The 21,611-nt window shown below is 39.5% G+C and overlaps 1 protein-coding gene across 1 annotated transcript in view; it reads left to right on the top strand.

The window, feature by feature from the left end:
• The first annotated feature begins 7,821 nt into the window (after nucleotides 1-7,821).
• The window catches only part of LOC106091543 (proton-associated sugar transporter A), a 103,499-nt gene continuing 89,709 nt past the window's right edge, over nucleotides 7,822-21,611 (top strand). The window contains exons 1-2 of the mRNA XM_059363490.1: nucleotides 7,822-7,857; nucleotides 7,948-8,394. Of these exons, the coding sequence (XP_059219473.1) occupies nucleotides 8,207-8,394 (188 nt within the window). The 5' untranslated portion in view covers nucleotides 7,822-7,857; nucleotides 7,948-8,206. The remainder of the gene's footprint in view (nucleotides 7,858-7,947; nucleotides 8,395-21,611) is intronic.

The raw sequence follows: 21,611 nt of genomic DNA, 5'->3' as shown, positions 1-21,611 counted from the left end.
TAATAATTTATTGATTTTTTGCTTCACAAAAAAATCCTTAAACCTTACTTTATAAATTGACTTGAAATTTGCGTATATTTCCAATTTATTGTGTGAAAAATGTAAATGCAAAAATTAAAAAAAAAACTTAATATTTCTTTTATTTCGAAATTTTTTTACATATAAACTCTTCTATATACAACAAATAAGTGACAATAATATTTGTTAAAAATCAAACTTTTACACTGAGTTATTAAGGTTTATGACGTTTGCGACTTTTTCTACGTTTTATACAAGTATACGACGTTTTCGACTTTTACAACTTTTTGACAGTCGGAAACCCAAAAAATCGTCTTACGGACCATCTCTGCTTACGATAGATCTACACGATCTAGAGCGTGAGGTTCAGCGCTACAAGAGAGAACCTCTAGATCAAGCGGGTCTGAACAACATTCATGCAGACACTGTAGCAGATGCGGTAAATGGCTACCGGGTGAATGTAGTCTTTGGAGAGCGACCGCCACCCATTGCACCCGGAGAAATCGACCTCCCCCGGCAAACCAGAGTGGTTCTGGCTCAATTACGTTCTGGCAGATTCAGCCGCCTCAATTCCCACAGAGCTAGGATTGATGCCGACGTGCAAGATGTATGTCCCGATTGTAACCAGGGACCGCACGATACACGTCACCTGTTTAACTGCCCGGCCAGACCCACTCGACGCAGACCCAGATCCCTGTGGACGCACCCCATCTTAGTCGCAGAGTTCCTGGGTCTTGACCCTCAACAGAATCAAGCAGACGAAAGATAGAACACAATAAACTGCTACAACAACAACAACCGTCCACAACTTTTTCACAGAATGCGTACATCACATTGAGCGTAGCATTGGCTTCCATGCGACACGGTATTCGGGTTCTTGTTTGCGTAGTTTTCATCTATTGGCTGTGTGTTTGTGCATCAGTGCACGCATGAGGCCTTTTCGTCGGCGGCATACGCGAAATGCGTTTTGCTCTGGATGTCCCATGTTATTCAATGGCATATGCATATTTGTTTTTATGATAACCTGAGGTAGTTGTCGCTAACAGCATTGTATGGAAGCGCGCCGTTTGCTTTTTAAATAAGAATTTGAATCAGCCATCAACCTTTTAGGTTTCTAAGAGCATTTTATTTTGGGGTTCAACTATGTTTCTATTATCCTATACAAAATGAAGCCACAAACGTGCTTGTATTATAATATTCTAAGTTTTTAATCGAGTGATGATTTCACATCTCACAAACAACTTCTTTAAAACGCACCTTAGTAAATCCATTAAGGGTAGGCTTGGTATCACTGAGAAGTTAATGGATTTAATCATCTCTGTTAAAAAATCTGTCAAACTATGTTTAAGACTTATGTTTGAATTAAATTTCTTCAATATTTCTCAAATTTAGGAAATTTATAAACTATTTTGAACGAACATTTGTTCAATTTGAAGAATATAGGTTGCAATATATGTTGAACTCAAAATAACAACATGTTCCTATCGGGTAAATAATAACGTTGTTTGCTGTAGGAATATTTAACTTGCCTAGAAGAAACTTGGCTAAGTAAAATTACTTTCCAAAACCCAAGTTTTTGAACTATTTGCCACTAATAACAGGTGAGTAAATCTTACTAAATTCGTGCATTTTTTCCTTGTTTTAATCAAAATGTAACCGAATTAGTTTAAAATTGGCTAATTAATTTGAACTAAGTTTTTTACTTTACTTTATACGCACCATTTTTCAGAGTGTAGTCTTCCTAATTTCGAGAAAGTCTTTGATGGTTCCTTCGTCGGGAAAAAACACATATTTTTGATCAATATCCTAACGCAATTTTTGAATTCTCTCTTTGAAAATAAAAAACAACATTTTTCAATATGACTTCCAACACAAATATTTAACAAGTAAAAAGGCGTTAAGTTCGGCCGGGCCGAACTTTGGATACCCACCACCTCGGGTATATATGTAAACCACCTTTCGTCAAAAGCCAGTGAAAAATGCATACCTAATGCCGCATAGCAGCTATATCGAAATATGTTCCGATTTGGACTAAATACTAATAAGTACAAGTCATTGTTCAATTGTGTATAACAAAATATTGATATTTTTAGTAGCTACACATAAAAAGAAACTGATTTGAACCATATACGACACGGATGTCGAAGAGCCTTATATAAGTCACTGTGTCAAATTTCAGTGAAATCGGATTATAAATGCGCCTTTTATGTGGCCAAGACTTCAAATCGAGATATCGGTCTATATGATTTTGGGCCAAGTTGCAGAAAAATTTAGATGAGCCTAACACAACTCACTGTCCCAAATTTTTACGAAATGGGACAATAAATGCGCCTTTTATGGGCCCAAAACCTTAAGTCGAGAGATCGGTCTATATGGCAGCCATATGCAAATCTGGACCGATCTGAACCAAATTGAAGAAGAATGTCGAGTGGCCTAACACAACTCACTGTCCCAAATTTCGACAACATCGGACAATATTTGCGCCTTTTATTGGCCCAAAACCTTAAATCTAGAGATCGGTCTATATGCCAGCTATATCCACATCTGAACCGATCTGTGCCATATTGCAGAAGTATGTCGAGGGGCTTAGCTTAACTCACTATTATAAGTTTCATCGACATCGGACAATAAATGCGCCTTTTATTAGTCCAAACCTTAAATCGAGAGATCGGTCTATATGGCAGCTATATCCAAATCTGGACCGATCTGGGCCAAATTAAAGAAGGATGTGGACTGGCCTAACACAACTCACTGTCCCAAATTTCAGCTAAATTGGATAATAATTTTGGCTTTTATGGGCCTAAGACCCTAAATCGGCGCATTGGTCTATATAGGGGCTATATCAAGATCTACGCCGATATAGCCCACCTGCTTATGGACAAAAAAAGAATCTGTGCAAAATTTCAGCTCAATATGTCTATTTTTAAAGGCTGTAGTGTGATTTCAACAGACAGACGGACGGGCTTGGCTAGATCGTCTTAGATTTTTACGCTGATCAAGAATATAAAGTATATATATAGGGTCGGAAATGGATATTTCGATGTGTTGCAAACGGAAATACAAAATGAATATACCCCCATCCTTCGGTGTTGGGTATAAAAATCTTTGAATATAAACACACAGTTGGTGTTTGTTCTTCCCAGAGTACTGGAAAGCGGAAAGCTCTTTTTTTCTTCAGAATTTTAGTAGTGTTAAACTGTTCAGGAGATCTGATTCTCTTTCCAGCTTCCGTAGAAGTGGTTGGTATGTTAGTTCTATCCCTTCTAGCATCCAGCACTTGCGCCCGATTGCCCTGCCGGTCCATATTCCTCTGTCTCCTTCGTCGTGCCCCGGATCGCTTTTCCGGTCTTCTTGTGAGCTTATCAAAGCCATCGCTGACTTCTGCCATCATCCAGCTATCCTCATATCACGAATCGGCTGCGATGACTGTTTCATTTGAAACCCAGTCGGAAACACCCCCTTTACTTTAAGGCTGGGGACAAACTCTGCATCCCTCTGGTTCATCCGTCTCTACCTCATTATTAAGTCTGACGGCTAGTTGTGCGCTTAAAGCATAACTCTCGACTACAGGTGCTAAGGCACCCACACCTATAGGAGGGGAGAACAACACCCTACGGTCTGACGCCACCACCGCAGCTGTTGGGTCTTTTCTAGCATACTCCAAACGTTCGCACCACTCAACGGCTCCTTTTTTGTTTAAAGCACTGTATAACAATATCAGATTCGTACTCTACTTACAAAGAGACTCATCTTGCCCGGTCGGTTTTCCATTTGGGTGCATGTTGTGGTTGGCGCAATTATGTTAAAACGCATGGAGGTTTAAGGGGTTTAAATTCGACTCACAAATTTTATCACAATCGGAGAAAAAATATCGGATATATATCGGATAGTGTTCCAATTATCAGCGAAATCGCATCACAAATACGCCTTTGCTCAGCTCTAGATTCGTTTTGTAACAAAGCTTATTTGCCTTGCAATAAATTGTAGGAGAAAAATAAATGTTTGCCTTAGAAAGAGGAAAATATTTGCTCATCTGTGTTCAAATTTTTGTTTGCTGACAAATAATTTTGTTTGCCTGAAATCAGTTGATTTTTAATAAGGAATAAAATCTTTTTGTAGATATTTACCCATGAAAATTCCATCAAAGTACGACGCAAGTTTATTTTCATGTTCATGCAAAGCTTCGATCCCAGGGGTTCAACGTCATGGTCAAGAGTTAAATAAACCTCGGTCAAGAGTTAAATAAACCTTGGATGTAAACTTATATTCCATATTCATCTTTTGATTTGGTTTCTTAATCACTTGCAGGACATACATTATATGTTATTTGCCAAAGCAGGCTGAGGTCTGTTATAACTTCCAACATACATGCCAAGTATGAATCAAAACGGTATATACCATGATTTAGCTACCATTCAACGGAGATCACATTTGATTTCTCGAACACTTGACAATTTTTATTCGATTTGCTTGAAATGTTGAATATTTAGTTCCATTACGGAATTCAACAGCTAATCTCAGTACGCACGGTGGGTAGGAAAACAATTATCGAAAATAAGTCCGCCACTTGTGAACGGATAAAGATATCTTCACAAAATTTTATATGGTTATAGACCATATAAGGTGTTATCCAAACTTCAAAAAAATTTTTGAAAAGCGGACCATAAATGAACTTATGGCACCTAGAACCAAATGTTGTAGGTCTGAGGTTACTATATTTGAAGGCCCACCAATGGAATCCCGAGCCTTCTAGGGCCCTGAAATATATATTCTGGATAGCACATCAGCTGTAACCATATAAAATTTTGTGAAGATATCTATATTCGTTCGCATATGGCAGACTTATTTCCAGAAATATATTCCCCATAACACTTTTATGAAATTTTGAAAATTGGATCACAAATGAAGATTTGGCAGCCCGTCAAATTTTTCAAAATGTCGAGGTAAACAAATTCAGGGACCTGCCAAGAGGCTCCAGGACTACTTAGGGGTTTCAAATTATCTCTATCGTTCCCAAACGGCATATTTTTTACGGTTCTATCCCACTGTGCAATGTCTCATCATCTTTCCCACATGCCCTTCACATGCTATCAGTTGCGCACCTATTTTGCCTAAGTTATGATACCGAAAGCTATACTGGTCTCCTTCTTACTTCTTTTCAGTAATAGCCCCGTCTTCTCACGAACCGGATCTTCCCATAGGATTTTTGTCGTCCTACCGACTGTTTCGCTGTTCCACAGTGTTACATGCGAATTCTTCGCCCACGCCATTAACTCGGAATGCGTCGACCCGAAAGGCTTCGGGTTAACCAAGTTTATTGACGGCAGTTCTCTGGCCTTCACTGCCAAATAGTCTGGTTTCTAATTCCCAGTTACTCCGCTTTGGCCCGGCACCCAAACGATGCGGATTGTGCCATCCTCAGAGAAGGTGTTAATCTCCTTCTTACACTCCAAGACTGTTAATGACCTCACCGTCCTGGTTGTTATTGCCTTGATGGCCTGTTTACTGTCCGTTAAGATGTTTATTATCGACGTCCTCGCGAGAAAGCCAAACCACCGCACACATTCCGCGACCTCCCGGGTCACCGTCTGCAGGACCGTATTATGGTAAGGCAGTCGGTAAAAGATCTCAGTCCCTGGATTCTCAACGTAGACTTCCAGGTTCACTCTGTCCTCTAGCTTTGATCCGTCCGTGTGGCATAAACTTCCAGATGGCAACACCAAAGTTCCGTCAATCTAAGACTATACCGCGGACAGCAGTGCCTCGCACTCGACCTCAAGTGTCGTCTCGGGCAGCCGATCGGAAACCTCTTATATTCCTCCAGGTTTCTAATCGCCGCCTGGACTATACAGTTATAGTGTGACATGCTTCTATCCTCTATCCATTCTAGATATCTATCCATTATAGTTTAAACTTTATCATTTACATTCGCAATAATTTTTCGAGCGATGTGATTTAACTCTACAGACATGAGGTAATGATTCTGTGTAACAGAGCATTTATTTCCAATTCGCATATTTGTATACCCACCGCCGTAGGATAGGGGGTATATTTATTTAATCATTTCGCTTGCAACACAGCGAAATACCAATTTCCGACCCTACAAAGTATATATACTTCGGATTGTCGTAAAATTTCAAGACGATTTAACGGTGTCCGTGTGTCTGTCCGTCCGTCTGTTGTAATCACACTACAGGCTTCAAAACTTGAGATATTGAGCTGAAATTTGGCGCAGATACGTCTTTTTGATGCACGCTGGTTAAGTTCTTGAATGGGCAAAATCGGACCATATTTGGATATAGCTGCTATATAGACCGATTTTTCGATAAAGGGTCTAATGACCATAAAAACTTAATTTTCATCCGATTTTGCTGAAATTTTAAACAGTGAGTAGTTTTAGGCCTCCCGAAATCTGACCCAAATATGGTTCAGATGAGACTATATTTAGATATAACTGCCATATAGACCGATCTGCCGCTAAAGAGTCTGAAGCCCAATAAAGCTTTATTTTTTGTTCAATTTCGCTGAAATTTAAAACAGAGAGTAGTTTCTGGCCTACCAACATCTGACCCAAATATGGTTCAGATCGGACTATATTTAGATATAGCTGTCATATAGACCAATCTCCCGATAAAGTGTCTGAAGCCCATAAAAGCACTATTTATTGCCCGATTTCACTGAAATTTTAAACAATAGGTAGCTTTAGGTCTCCCGACGTCCGCCCCAAATATGGTTTGGATCGAACTATATTTAGATATAGATACCATATAGACCGATCTCCCGATAAAAGGTCTGAAGCCCATAAAAGCATTATTTTTTATGCAATTTCACTGAAATTTGAAACAGTGAGTAGTTTTAGGCCACCCGCCATCCGACGTAAATGTAGTAAAAATAGGATTGTATTTAGATATAACTGTCATATAGATGCATATGCCGGTTAAGGGTCTGAAGCCCATAAAAGCTTAATTTTTTATCCGATTGGGTAGTTTTAGGTCTCCCGACGCCCGCCCCAAATATGGTTTGGATCGGACTATATTTAGATATAGCTCCCATATAGACCGATCTCCCGATAAAAGGTCTGAAGGCCATAAAAGCCTTATTTTTTATCCAATTTCACTGAAATTTAAAACAGTGAGTAGTTTTGGGCCACACGCCATCCGACCCAAATATTGTAAATAAGACTGTATGCAGATATAGCTGTTATATAGACCGATATGCCGGTTAAGGGTCTGAAGCTCATAAAAGCTTTATTTGTTACCCGATTTTGTTGAAATTTGAAATACAAAATTCAACAGTGACTTATATTTATATGACCACTCAATGTCCGTGACGAATTTGGGTGCGTAAGTTATTCAATTTTCATCGGATTGGGACGAAAGGGGGTTTACAGGTGGTGGCTATCCAAAGTTCGGCCCGGCCGAACTTAATGCCTTTTTACTTGTTACGATTTCCGTTTGTCGGAACTTAACATAGAGATAAATTTGCAAAATTATTGTGATTGCAGTTGCCAAAATACAATAATAATAAAAGACTGTAGACGAACTGGGATAATACCATTACAACTTATTTCTCAGTCGACGAATGTAAGCAGTTCTTTGAAGCTTTTAGAACCTTGGAAATTCAAAATTGGCAAGTGTCTACATTTACAGTAACGCTTTGCTAACATTGCCGTTAATGTTAACTTGAGAGGTTTCACTGCATCGCTTTGCTGTACAAATGTTGATTAGTTTCAAGTGCGCATGCCAATGAAACCCTATGGAATGTTTCTTTCCCGTTCGATGCGATGTCTTTAGTCTATTTTCCGTTTCCATTCAGAGTACACATAATAAAAGAACCGGAGTTAATATGATTTTAAGAAGCGGACTTTTCTAAATCTGTTGGAATCGAATTCTAGATTCTGACTTTTAAAATGATTTTTAAATCTTTCAGTACAAAATTAAAGTGAAAAATGATTTTTAGAGATAAAACAAAAAACAGTATCTTAATGTTAAGAATTTAAAAAATATCGTAGTGGCCATACCATCAAGAGCTAATTAAATTAATAGGAACTATATCGTCTGTGTAACAGAAAATTAAACGTGCGATTAAACTGACCTGAATGTCAATACCACGAGGTCAAATATCTTTTGAATGTCATACAACAACCCCCAAGAAAATTGCATAAACACAAAACTTGAGAAAGACTAGAATGGAGAAGTTACACGAATACCAAGGATTTACAGGTCGATTTCATCAGTGGCGGGATAATGTGCGGGAGAAAATATCAAATTTTCGCGAACAAAATCCAAGCAACATAGTGGAATTGGCTAAGACGACCGCCAATGATCAATTGAAAGGCAATGCTAATGCTAATCAGGACTATTCACACATTTACAGGTTTGATCAAATTTTATTATTTTCTTGTTAATATTATCTCAAGCTAAGAAATCCAAACAAATTTATCATTTTTTTTATGCGAACAGACTTATACTGGCTTTAAACGCTAAGCGACAATAACGTTTCGTTGTTGTTCTGAACGTACGTTTGAAATTTATTGATTAGTGGTACTCAATTCGCAAACGCTTCATCGCACTAGGTAAGGTTAGGTTAGTTTTTGGACATCCTGAAATTAGACACACTTAGAGATTAAAGTCCATTGTGATACCACAGAACCCGAACATGAAAGTTGCCTTTTAGTTTCTACTAATGGACAAGCCAGATCGCTTTAGTTTAGTCTAGGATGAAAAGAGTGTGCGGATATTATTCCTCCCATGCCAGTATGGACATACCCTAGTCTCTTTAAAAAGCCTAATAACTTGAGAGTGTTCACATTCGCAAAATCAGAAAAGTCCTCAAGAAATAAGAAGAACAGGCGCACAACAGATGTTCTATAGTTTGATCTTTCTCGATGTCGTCACAGCTTCTTCACAAATCTTTAACTCCAACCTTTTGTATACACATCAGCATGCTTTCCAATCAGACAGAGACCTACCGATGAGTGCGATTTCTTTAGTAACCAATTTAAATTTCAATGATAAAAGCCATTAATGTTGTTTAAAAAAGTTAAATAAAAGAGTTTCTCGATTTCAGAGAGTGCTAAACAATTTTTGAGCGACAAACAAATCTTATTCATATGCTCAGTTTAAAAGTTGATTGTTGATTAAATTTATTTGTCTAAAGCTTGTGTGCGTTTGTATATATACCAAACCAACCTTTTTATACCCTACTAGTTTCGTCATTCTGTTTGTTACTCCTCGAAATATTCATCTAAGACCCCATAAAGTATATATGTATATTCTTGATCGTCATGACATTTTAAGTCGAACTAGCCATGTCCGTCCGTCTGTCTGTCGAAAGCACGCTAACTTTCGAAGGAGTAGAGCTAGGCGCTTGAAATTTTGCACAAATACTTCTTATTAGTGTAGATCGGTCGGGATTGTAAATGGGCTATATCGGTCCACGTTTTGATATAGCTGTCATATACACCGATCTGGGATCTTGACTTCTTGAGCCGGTAGAGGGCACAATTCTTATCCGATTTAACTGAAATTTTGCATGAGGTGTTTTGTTATGACTTTCAACAACTGTGCTAAGGCTGAAGTTCAAATCGGTCCCTAACCCGATATAGCTGCCATATTAACCGACATGGGATCTTGACTTCTTGGGCCCCTAATGGGCGCAATTATTATCCGATTTGGCTGAAATTTTTTTCAACGGCTTCTCTCATGACCTTTAACATACGTGTCGAATATGGCATGAATCGGTTTATGGCCTAATACAGCTCCCCTATAAACCGATCTCCCTATTTTACTTCTTCAGCTCCTAAAGTGCACAATTCTTACTAGATTTGGCTGAAATTTTACACAATGACTTCTACTATGGTCCCCAATATTCAGTTCAATTATGGTCCGAAATGAACCATAACTTGATGTTGTTCCAATAACATAGCAATTCTTTTTCATCCTTTGTTTGCCTAAAAAGAGATACCGTGGCAAGAGCTCGACAAATGCGATCCACGGTGGAGGGTTCATCCATTGTTGTTGGCCACAAATAAATACAATTGTTTCATACTCTTGCAGGAATTGTTGCCAGCTTTGATTTATTTTTATTTAAATAGAACAACAAAACAACAACAGCTGATAACTGACAGAAGAAAGAATGCAATTACAGAGTCACAAGCCGTTGAAAAAATTTGTCAACGCCGACTATATTACTACTATATTGCCGACAAATACTTTTTGAGCAACCCAATAAAAACCCCTTAATAAGTTAGGGCAAAATGAGGTGTTGCAAAGTGCATTGAACAGGCTATGGAGATAGCGATTTCGAAAACGAGAAAAAAGGTGAATGAATCATCATGATAAATCATCAGTCTAATATACCACTAAAAGATTACATACTTCCATCTAATCACTGATTAGTAAACAGTTCAATGATAGCAACATGCCATCCTAGTCAAACGTTAGGCAAGTGTATTATGAAATAATAAACATCCGGAGTCAACTTCTCTACTCAAAAAGTACATCTATCATTAGCAACACACACAAAAGTAAAGACCTATTACCTAAGCAATCTTTGATGTCCAAACACGACTCCAACGACGAAATCAAATCTATTTACTTTAACTTTTTCTGACAAGAACGGCCACGGGAATGTACACGGATGCACATGGTATATAACACCACCTTAAATATGGCATTAAAGTGAATGAATGAATTTTTCGTACTCGTAAAAGAGTCGGAGGGATCTGAAAACTATAGTATACAGCAAATGCATGATACGCGGTTAAGGCCCCCACTTTTAGCAATGGCTCTCTGGCAGTTGTATAGGACAAGACTTGCCTCTATCGCATTTTCCAAAATGTTGGATTTAAAGTTCAATTTCAGCAAGGCACCTAGGAATTTGGGGTTTAAATAAATGGTACGTTCTCTATTCTGAAGGAGACAGGTGCCATTGACAGGAGACGTCTTCGATGGATTAACACCTAGACCACTTTCGGCCGCCTACTTCAGCGTCGCATGGTGGTTCAGGATGCAATTTCACTAGCCAAAAATCAAATTTTTTATCATCACCGATTTCAAAACTTTAATGGTAGTCATCAGTAAATATGTTAAAACTAAGGAAGCAAAAAATTAAATCACAATATTTGCTATTGAGAGCGATTTCTCGCAATCTGGCGAACTATTTTTTTTTTGTCTCTATTACTGTGCTGTTTACACAAGGTTTTTTTTTAATCGTTTACTCAGGTACTATATATTCATCAAAGTCAAATGGAATAGAACACGTCTGGGTCAAAGAAATTTTAGCACCGGAGGAAAGGTGAGAATGTTTTGTTTAACGCTAGGTATACCAACCGATCGTTTAGAACGATTTTTCAATTTCAATTGAAAAAAAACTTTTTTGTTCGAAAAGTATGCAGCATTTTATAAAATCGGTGCGATCTTTAGAATAATTAATCTAAAAACAAATACGGAGATACGTATGTGATAGATGGAAAAACCCGGTCATTGTGACTCCTTGTATAAATGGTACCACTGTTCGCTGAATTTTATCAAAATACTACCAAAACCCAATTTGCAGGGAATATGGTGTCCAAGGAACGGTATTTCTTCAAATAAGAACAAATTTAACTTTTCATATGATATATTGGGTTGCCCAAAAAGTAATTGCGGATTTTTCAGGTCGGCCAAATGAAGTTGATGATGACCAAATCAAAGCATTAATCGAATTGGATCGTCATGTAACTGAGCGTGATATAGGAGAGAAGTTAAATATACCAAAATCAACCGTTCATTATCACATAAAAAGTCTTGGACTGGTGAAAAAGCTTGATATTTGGGTACCACATGTATTGAAAGAAATTCATTTAACAAACCGAATCAACGCTTGTGATATGCATCTAAACGCAATGAATTCGATCCGTTTTTAAAACGAATCATAACTGGAGATGAAAAATGGATTGTTGACAACAACATTAGTCGAAAACGATCATGGTCCAAGCATGTTGAACCAGCTCAAACTACTTCAAAGGCTGATATCCACCAAAAGAAGGTTATGCTGTCTGTTTGGTGGGATTGGAAGGGTGTGGTATATTTTGAGCTGCTTCCAAGGAACCAAACGATTAATTCGGATGTTTACTGTCAACAATTGGACAAATTGAATACAGCCATCAAGGAGAAGCGACCAGAATTGGTCAATCGTAAAGGTGTCATATTCCACCAGGACAACGCTAGACCGCACACATCTTTGGTCACTCGCCAAAAACTGAGTGAGCTTGGCTGGGAACTTTTGATGCATCCACCATATAGCCCTGACCTTGCGCCATCAGACTACCATTTATTTCGATCTTTGCAGAACTCCTTAAGTGGTAAAACTTTCGGCAATGATGAGGCTATAAAATCGCACTTGGTTCAGTTTTTTGCAGATAAAGGCCAGCAGTTCTATGAGCGTGGAATACTAAATTTGCCAGGAAGATGGCCAAAAGGTTATTGAACAAAATGACAATTATATATTTGATTAAAGTTCATTCTAAGTTTTGTTAAAAATGCATTTACTTTGTTTTAAAAAATCCGCAATTACTTTTTGGGCAACCCAATATTTCATTTTGCCATAATAATTGTGAGGCGCTTGGAACGCTATTCTACGTTCTGCTAGTGGAACAAATATTCTGTCGTAGCCATTTAAAGTAAGTAAGTAAGTAATTGTGAATCCATAGCAAGAATACATGTGTTATATTCATACTAGGTGTATTCGGTCCGCTCAGCTACACAAATATTAATGATAAAATAACAATTATGTTAAGTAAAACAATGTTTCTGTACAATTTTTTCTGAAGACAAAATTTAAAAAAACTGGTTATAAAAAATTTTCTTTATGAAATTTTTCTAAAAACAAAATTTCAAAAGAAAAAAAATGTTTCTACAAGCGAAATTTCAATAAAATTTCTACAGAAACGAAAATTCAATCGATTTTTTCTAAAAACATAATATTTTAATGTAATTTTCTCGGTAGACTTGCTTGTATCGCGTACATATTGCTCTTTGCGCCGCCTACATAATTGCGATCTATTGCTACCATGGTCTATAAAGACTAAACTGGTTCATGCTCTGATAAGGCCCAATATTCTGTTGAGAGGTTTATTGTGGTACATCGGCCCAGAGTATGTATGGGTTAGGTAATCGTACAGTTTTGATTTGCAACTTAGCTATAAAGTAAAAATTAAGTAATATATTTTCACATTTCACAAGAATATAAAAGGTTTGGCAGGATATATGTTTTTGCCAAGAGCATTCTAATTTCTATGGGAGTATACGAGCGACTCATTTATAAGGTCCTTAATACACCATACGTCTTGCCAACTGCCGAGTTAATATGATTCGCCCATGATAATTTATCATCAAAAACTACGCCAAGATTACTCGCTGAGGTCACCATTTCGATTGCAGAACCATTAATTACAATATTAATATTTAGTGGCAATATTGTGCGATTTCTGGAAATGGCTATGCATTTTGACTTCGAGGGGTTCAATTGAAGGCCATTCGCATTCGCCCACGCATTAATATTGTTAAGGTCGTTATTCAGACGATCTATGGTATCATTTTTTTTCTCAGTTGACGTGCTTATATACAGTTGAACATCATCGGCATACATATATATACTACAACTCTGCAACTGTTTGGGAAGGGAAGATAGGAATGAATCAGATTTGTTGAAGATTCGGAAAATTTAAAAAAAAATTTAAGTGTTCAAGACAGAGAATTTTGGGGTCAACAGAGTTAAACGCCTTAAAATGATCTAACAGAACCAGAAAAGTGATTTTGTTGCGATCAATATTACTTCTTAAATCTTCAACAAAAAAAGTGCAGTAGTGCAACTGTGCTTCGGCCGGAATCCTGATTGGAGGTTGGTTAAAAGCGAGTTATCCGCAATATGTTGCGAAAATTGTTTGTTCAAAAGGTGTTCAAATATCTTCGAAATAAAGGGTGATTTTTTTGAGGTTAGGATTTTCATGCATTAGTATTTGACAGATCACGTGGGATTTCAGACATGGTGTCAAAGAGAAAGATGCTCAGTATGCTTTGACATTTCATCATGAATAGACTTACTAACGAGCAACGCTTGCAAATCATTGAATTTTATTACCAAAATCAGTGTTCGGTTCGAAATGTGTTCAAATTTTGACAAATTTTGTTCAGCGATGAGGCTCATTTCTGGTTGAATGGCTACGTAAATAAGCAAAATTGCCGCATTTGGAGTGAAGAGCAACCAGAAGCCGTTCAAGAACTGCCCATGCATCCCGAAAAATGCACTGTTTGGTGTGGTTTGTACGCTGGTGGAAGCATTGGACCGTATTTTTTCAAAGATGCTGTTGGACGCAACGTTACGGTGAATGAACACATTTCGAACCGAACACTGATTTTGGTAATAAAATTCAATGATTTGCAAGCGTTGCTCGTTAGTAAGTCTATTCACGATGAAATGTCAAAGCATACTGAGCATCTTTCTCTTTGACACCATGTCTGAAATCCCACGTGATCTGTCAAATACTAATGCATGAAAATCCTAACCTCAAAAAAATCACCCTTTATATGAAAATATGGCTACAGGTCTAAATTTTTGATTATTTTTCGGTACCTGGACTACTCTTGCCTGATTCCAGGATTGTGGATAGCAGCTCAATATAATATTGTTAAAGAAATAACAAATGTATGGCAGAATATGGGGAAATTTTTATTTGAGGATCAATTAGATCAGATCCTACAGCATTAGATTTAATTGATTTGACGGCATCGATGATGTCATATGGTTCAAAGTGTCCGAAATCAAAAAGCTGATTCCGAGTATATCATTGTCAATATTACTTAGTACATTCCCATAAAAGTTAATACTGGGCCTTGGTAGAGATATATTTAAAACACTTTCATTAATTGCATCCAAATCCACATTATCATCAACTGCTATATTATCGCCCCCTATTCCAATGACTTAATATGCCTCCAGGTATCTTTTGTATTTAATGCCTCCTGAAATTTCCTGCTAAAATAAGCAATTTTTTTGGCTTTAATGTTGGAAGTTACTAGATTCCTTGCGCATTTGTAAGCATTATGAAATTCAAATATCCTAAAACGTTTACAACGGGAGTATAGATAATTTCTTCTTTCAATATGTTTTTATTAATATATTTTTTTATGAGTAGTTGTTATACATGTTGAATATTGTGATGGTTAATCGGCCACTTGTGGCTTATAATTGCATAATAAACAGCTCTATTCTGAATAACAATTCCGTGGCAGTTTATTCCCTGCTCCCTTTTCCCCTATTCTGAATAACAATTTACTGGGAGTTTGTTCCCTAATCCATTTTCCAGTGAATTTTCAGAATTGGCCTGAAAGACTTAAATGCAATATATTGTCATTTTTTTTAATTTCTGAAATTTTTTAAACAAAATATAACTAATAATTTCTTTGAAGTGAATACTTTCATGAAATATTCAAAAAAAAAAAAAACAAGTATGAACGTGCTAAGTTCGGCCGAGCCGAATCTTATATACCCTCCACCCATGGATCGCATCTGTCGAGTTCTTTGCACAGTATCTCTTTTTAGTCAAACAAAGAATAATGAATATGGACGGAGGAGGAGAAGGAGGAGGAGCTTTATCAAGTTATAGTCCGATTCGGGGCTCAAGAAGCGAAATCGGTTTATATGGGAGCTGTGTCAAGCTATAGATCGATTCAGACTATATTGCACACGTATATTGAAGGCCATGGGAGAAGCCGTTGTACAAAATTTATGCCAAATCGGATGAGAATTGCGCTCTCTAGAGGCTCAAGAACTCAAGATCCCAGATCGGTTTATATGGCAGCTATATCAGGGTATAAACCGATTTGGACCATACTTGGCACAGTTGTCGGAAGTGATACCAAACACCATGTGCAAAATTACAGCCAAATTTAATGAGAATTGCGCCCTCTAGAGACTCAAGAAGTCAAGACCCAAGATCGGTTAATATGGCAGCTATATCAGGTTATGGACCGATTTGAACCATACTTCGCACAAATGTTGGAAGTGATATCAAAACAATATGCGCAAAACTTCAGTTAAATCGGATAAGAATTCCCCCTTCTAAAAGCTCAAGAAGTCAAGACCCAAGATCGGTTTATATGGCAGCTATACCAGGTTATGGACCGATTTCAATCATACCTAGTACAGTTGGTTGAAATCGGTCCTCTAGAGGCTCAAGAAGTCAAGACCCAAGATCGGTTTATATGGCAGCTATATCAAAACATGCACCGATTTGGCCCATTTACAATACCAACCGACCTACACTGATAAGAAGTATTTGTGCAAAATTTCAAGCTGCTAGCTCTACTCCTTCAAAAGTTAGCGTGCTTTCGACAGACAGACGGACGGACGGACATGGCTAGATCGACTTAAAACGTCACGACGATCAAGAAAATATATATTTATGGGATCTTAGACGCATATTTCGAGGAGTAACAAACAGAATGAGGAAATTAGTATACCCCCATCCTATGGTGGAGGGTATAAAAATGTTTATATTAAAATTGGCTCGAAAGTCAAACATGCAAAAACATTTTTCATGTGGTGAAAATTTGCCAGTCAAATGTTGACAAAAAATTTCGAGAATGTCATAAATTGGAAAATGTTTTCAATAAATTGGAAAATGTTTATTTCTAGTATTTACTATTTTGGTACTAACTTCTTTGCTGCAATAGTTGCATGAAATTTTTACCCTATCTATCCACCGAAAAGAATTTTCGGTAGGTTTTAATGAAATTCGAAGAGATCTTAACGTCATTTGATCATAATAAAAGTGGTATTTTTTATAAAAATTGACCAAAATTTAATTTTTTGACATGAATAAAAATTTGTTTTGCTTACTGTTTTTAGTTTATATACGTGGTTTTTTATAAAAAAAAGTATAACATAAAACCGATTGTGGAAAACGAGACAATATCCTGTTGAAATCAAATAACCAATTTTGATACAAAGTAATACTAGCGCAAAGTAAAAAATTTTTGCAATATGGATTTAACAAGAGTAATCAAAATACTAACCAGCTCGCCGAATTGAAAAGCCCAATCTCACTATAAAACTAAGATATCCGCACAAAAATATCTATTTGGCAAGCAACACAAAGTTTGGCTCTTGTTTTATGTCCAAATATCACTACCAATGAAACCCTTCCTGAACAGATTAGCGACTAAAATTATCCATTAAAGAAATTTAAATATTATTGGGTTGCCCAAAAAGTAATTGCGGATTTTTCATATAGTCGGCGTTGACAAATTTTTTCACAGCTTGTGACTCTGTAATTGCATTCTTTCTTCTGTCAGTTATCAGCTGTTACTTTTAGCTTGCTTTAGAAAAAAAAGTGTAAAAAAAAGTACATTTGATTAAAATTCATTCTAAGTTCTATTAAAAATGCATTTACTTTCTTTTAAAAAATCCGCAATTACTTTTTGGGCAACCCAATATATAAAGTTCTAATGCGCTTCAGACCCTTTATCGGCAGATCGGTCTATATGACAGCTATATATAAATATAATCCGATATGGACCAAATTTGGGTTAGATGTTTCGAGGCCTAGAATCACTCACTCAAATTTCAGAGAAATCGGATAAAAAAAAAGGCATTTATGGGCATTAGACACTTTATCGGCAGATCGGTCTATATAGCAGCTATATTTAAATATGATCTGATTTGGCCCGTTCAAGAACTTAACCAGCGTGCATCAAAAAGATGTATCTGCGTCAAATTTCAGCTCAATATTTCAATGTTTGAAGGCTGTAGAGTGATTACAACAGACACGGACATCGTTAAATCGTCTTGGAATTTTACGACGATCCGAAGTATATATACTTTGTAGGGTCGGAAATTGATATTTCGATGTGTTGCAAGCGGAATGACTAAATAAATATACCCCCTATCATACAATCCCATGGCAGCCGGTTGTACGCACCGGATTGACCCGATGGAATCTTCATCGGCAAGGGCTGCCGCCTCAGTGTACGTGTTCTTCTTTTTTCGTCATGGGAGAGTCATATCCCGGAGTGCCTTCTCCGTATGCTTCTGGTCCGTGCCGGGATTGAAAAGAACCCCGGACCCTGGTTCTGTTCCGTTTGCCAGAACCGCCTTCATCATCGGTCAGTGTCGGTGAGGTGTAACCGGTGCTTGGAGTGGGTACATTTCCGTTCTTGCTCTGGCCTAACTTCGCTACGGGAGTGTAGTCATACTGCCTATGTCGCTAGGTGCTGTGCGAACATAGCCAGCAGTGGGTCACAAGCATCGCCGTCGTCGCCTTCGGCGTCCTAGTCGTCGGACTATGTGACCCCCCCGACCTCTCCCGTACGGCAATTTATGCAACCTAGCCCTACTATTGCCAGGCCAGTGCCGGGAAGTGTATCGTTCTTGCAGTTAAACTGCAATGGACTGCGAGGCAAGATTGATGAGATTGTAGATTTTATGAGTCGGAAGAGCATATCGGTCGCAGCGATCCAGGAGACAAAGCTGACTAACACCTGCAGCTTGCACAGTTGTCACGGTTACAATGTGCTACGTAAGGATCGCTCAAGGAATGGAGGTGGGGGATTGGCCTCCGTTATACACCATTCCGTGCAGTATAGACCTATCTCGCCTGCGCTTGACGCTAGTGACCCATACATGGAATGTATGGGGGTAGCAGTCAGGTCTGGTACTGCCGAGATAGAGATATATAACGTGTATATACCGCCGGTTGGTAGCTGTGTCCCGATTAATGGCCAGGCCTACAGCCCCGACAAAAGTGGGTTGCTATCTGGCCATAGTCGTCTGGTTCTGGGGGATTTTAATGCACATCACTCGTCATGGCATTCTCCCCTAGGTAACGACCAGCGTGGCATAGCTTTGGCAGAGCAGATAGATAGCACCACGTTTTGCACGGTGAATGAGGATGCCCCCACTAGGATTACGAGGAGGTGCAGCAGCTCGCCAGACATCTCAATCGCATCCCCTGATCTCCTGAGTGACGTATCCTGGCAAGCCGTCATCTCTTTGGGGTCAGACCACCTCCCCATAATCCTCACCATCGACCGACCACCCGACTTCATAACCTCTGAGCGCCGGACGTTCATCAATTACAAGAAGGCCAATTGGACTGGCTTCAGAGAGTATATCAATCGCCGCTTCAATGAACTGCCACCCCCCTCTGATGTGCTTGTGGCCGAGAGGAAATTCCGAGACATCATCAACGCAGCAGCCGCTCGCTTTATACCAGCCGGTCGAATACCGCAAGTGCGACCCAATTTCCCGGCACAAGCAGTGGTACTCGCAGACGAGCGTGATGGGATTCGTGCTATGGACCCCGCTAACCCCAGAATCAGCGAGCTGAATCTGGAAATAAACAGGGTAGTCAACGAACATAAGCGGAATTTGTGGCTGGAACACTTGGAGCAATGTAACTTAGGCACCGGTGCAGGCAAACTGTGGGCCACCGTTAAGTCTCTCTCGAACCCCGGTAGACGGGACGACAGGACCTCAGTCACTTTTGGCGAGATAACCGTGACTAATCCGAAGAGATGCGCCAGGTTGTTCAACCGTCAATTTATTGTGCATCCCGAGAGAGACAGGGCATAGAGGAGAGCCATTCGCCGTATTCGTGGTCTGCGAGCCGATGAACAGCCATCACAATTTACCGTGGGCGAAGTTACGAATGTCATCCGTGGCGCCAAATCTTCCAAGGCGTTAGGCCCCGACGGAATCTCTACATTGATGCTGAAGAATCTGGATTTACCTGGAGTTGAGTACCTTACCACTGTCCTTAACCTGTCATTGAACACTCTTATAGTTCCCGATGTCTGGAAAATGGGCAGAGTGATCCCGCTACTGAAGCCTGGTAAAGACCCGAGTTTGGGGGAGTCGTACAGACCGATCTCCCTTCTCTCACCAGTGGCTAAGACGCTTAAGGCATTACTCCTCCCGAGCCTCGTAGGAGAATTTCCATTCGCCGAGCATCAACACGGATTTCGGAGACTGCACAGCACAACAACAGCTTTGCATGTCATCACCACACACATTTGCTGTGGCTTCAATCAACCCAGGCCATGTGATAGGACGGTCCTTGTGGCACTGGACCTATCGAAGGCATTCGACACGGTCAGCCATGCCAAATTATTTGAGGACATCGTCAACACGTCCCTCCAGCCAGGCCTGAAACGTTGGGTCGCGAATTATCTGTGTGGCCGCCAGTCATTTGTGGAATTTAGGGATAAGAAGTCAAAACACCGTAGAGTGAAACAGGGAGTTCCCCAAGGTGGGGTGATATCTCCGGCTCTGTTTAACCTCTACCTATCCTCCATCCCACCTCCTCCAGGCGGCATAGAGATCGTATCATATGCGGACGATTGTACGATCATGGCATCAGGCCCCCCACCCATTGATGACATCTGCGATAGGTTGAACGTCTACCTCAACGAGCTTGCATCATATTTCGCTGCAAGAAATCTGAAGATATCCGCCACCAAATCTTCAGCCACACTGTTCACTACAAATACGCGTGAGGTGAATTCTGAGCTGACTGTGATGGTCGATGGAGAAATGATTCCGACCATCAAGTGTCCCAAAATACTTGGCGTCACATTTGACAGCTCCTACACTTTCTCCCCACATGCCACAGCAATCTGCAATAAAGTCAAAAGTAGAAACAAGGTCCTCAAGTCACTCGCTGGCAGCACTTGGGGTGCAGACAAAGAAACCTTGTTGACCACGTACAAAGCAATTGGCCGATCTGTGGTAAGTTATGCAGCGCCAGTGTGGTCACGTCAACTTTGTGACACGCGGTGGAATAATATTCAGATCTGTCAGAATGCCGCCCTCCGAACTGCTATGGGCTGTCTCCTTAGTTCTCATGTGGACCACCTCCATCAGGAGACAAAGATCGTACCAGTGCGAAGACATAATTACATGCTGTCTAAGCAATACCTTTTGGGCTGTTATCGCAGAAATCATCCAAATCATCATCTTGTGGATAGATACCCACCGCCCAGAAGCCTTAAGGTAGATCTACACGATCTAGAGCGTGAGGTCCAGCGCTACAAGAGAGAACCTCTAGATCAAGCGGCATATCAAGCGGGTCTGAACAACATTCATGCAGACACGGTAGCAGACGCGTTAATTGGCTACCGGGTGAATGTAGTCCTTGAAGAACGACCGCCACCCATTGTACCCGAAGCAATCGACCTCCCCCGGCAAACCAGAGTGGTTCTGGCTCAATTACGTTCCGGCAGATGCAGCCGCCTCAATTCCCACAGAGCTAGGATTGATGCCGACGAGCAAGATGTATGTAACCAGGGACCGCACGATACACGTCACCTGTTTAACTGCCCGGCCAGACCCACTCGACTCAGACCCAGATCCCTGTGGACGCACCCCATCTTAGTTGCGGAGTTCCTGGGTCTTGACACTCAACAGAATCAAGCAGACGAAAGATAGTACACAATAAGCTGCTACAACAACAACAACAACAACCTCCTCTCCTACGGTGGTGGGTATACAAATATGCGAATTGGAAAGAAATGCTCTGTTACACAGAATCATTACCTCATGTCTGTAGA

This window comes from Stomoxys calcitrans, chromosome 2 (assembly GCF_963082655.1).
Source record: "Stomoxys calcitrans chromosome 2, idStoCalc2.1, whole genome shotgun sequence".
NCBI lineage: Eukaryota > Metazoa > Arthropoda > Insecta > Diptera > Muscidae > Stomoxys > Stomoxys calcitrans.
Note: the sequence above shows the minus strand (reverse complement) of the source record. Positions and strands in the feature narration are given on the sequence as shown.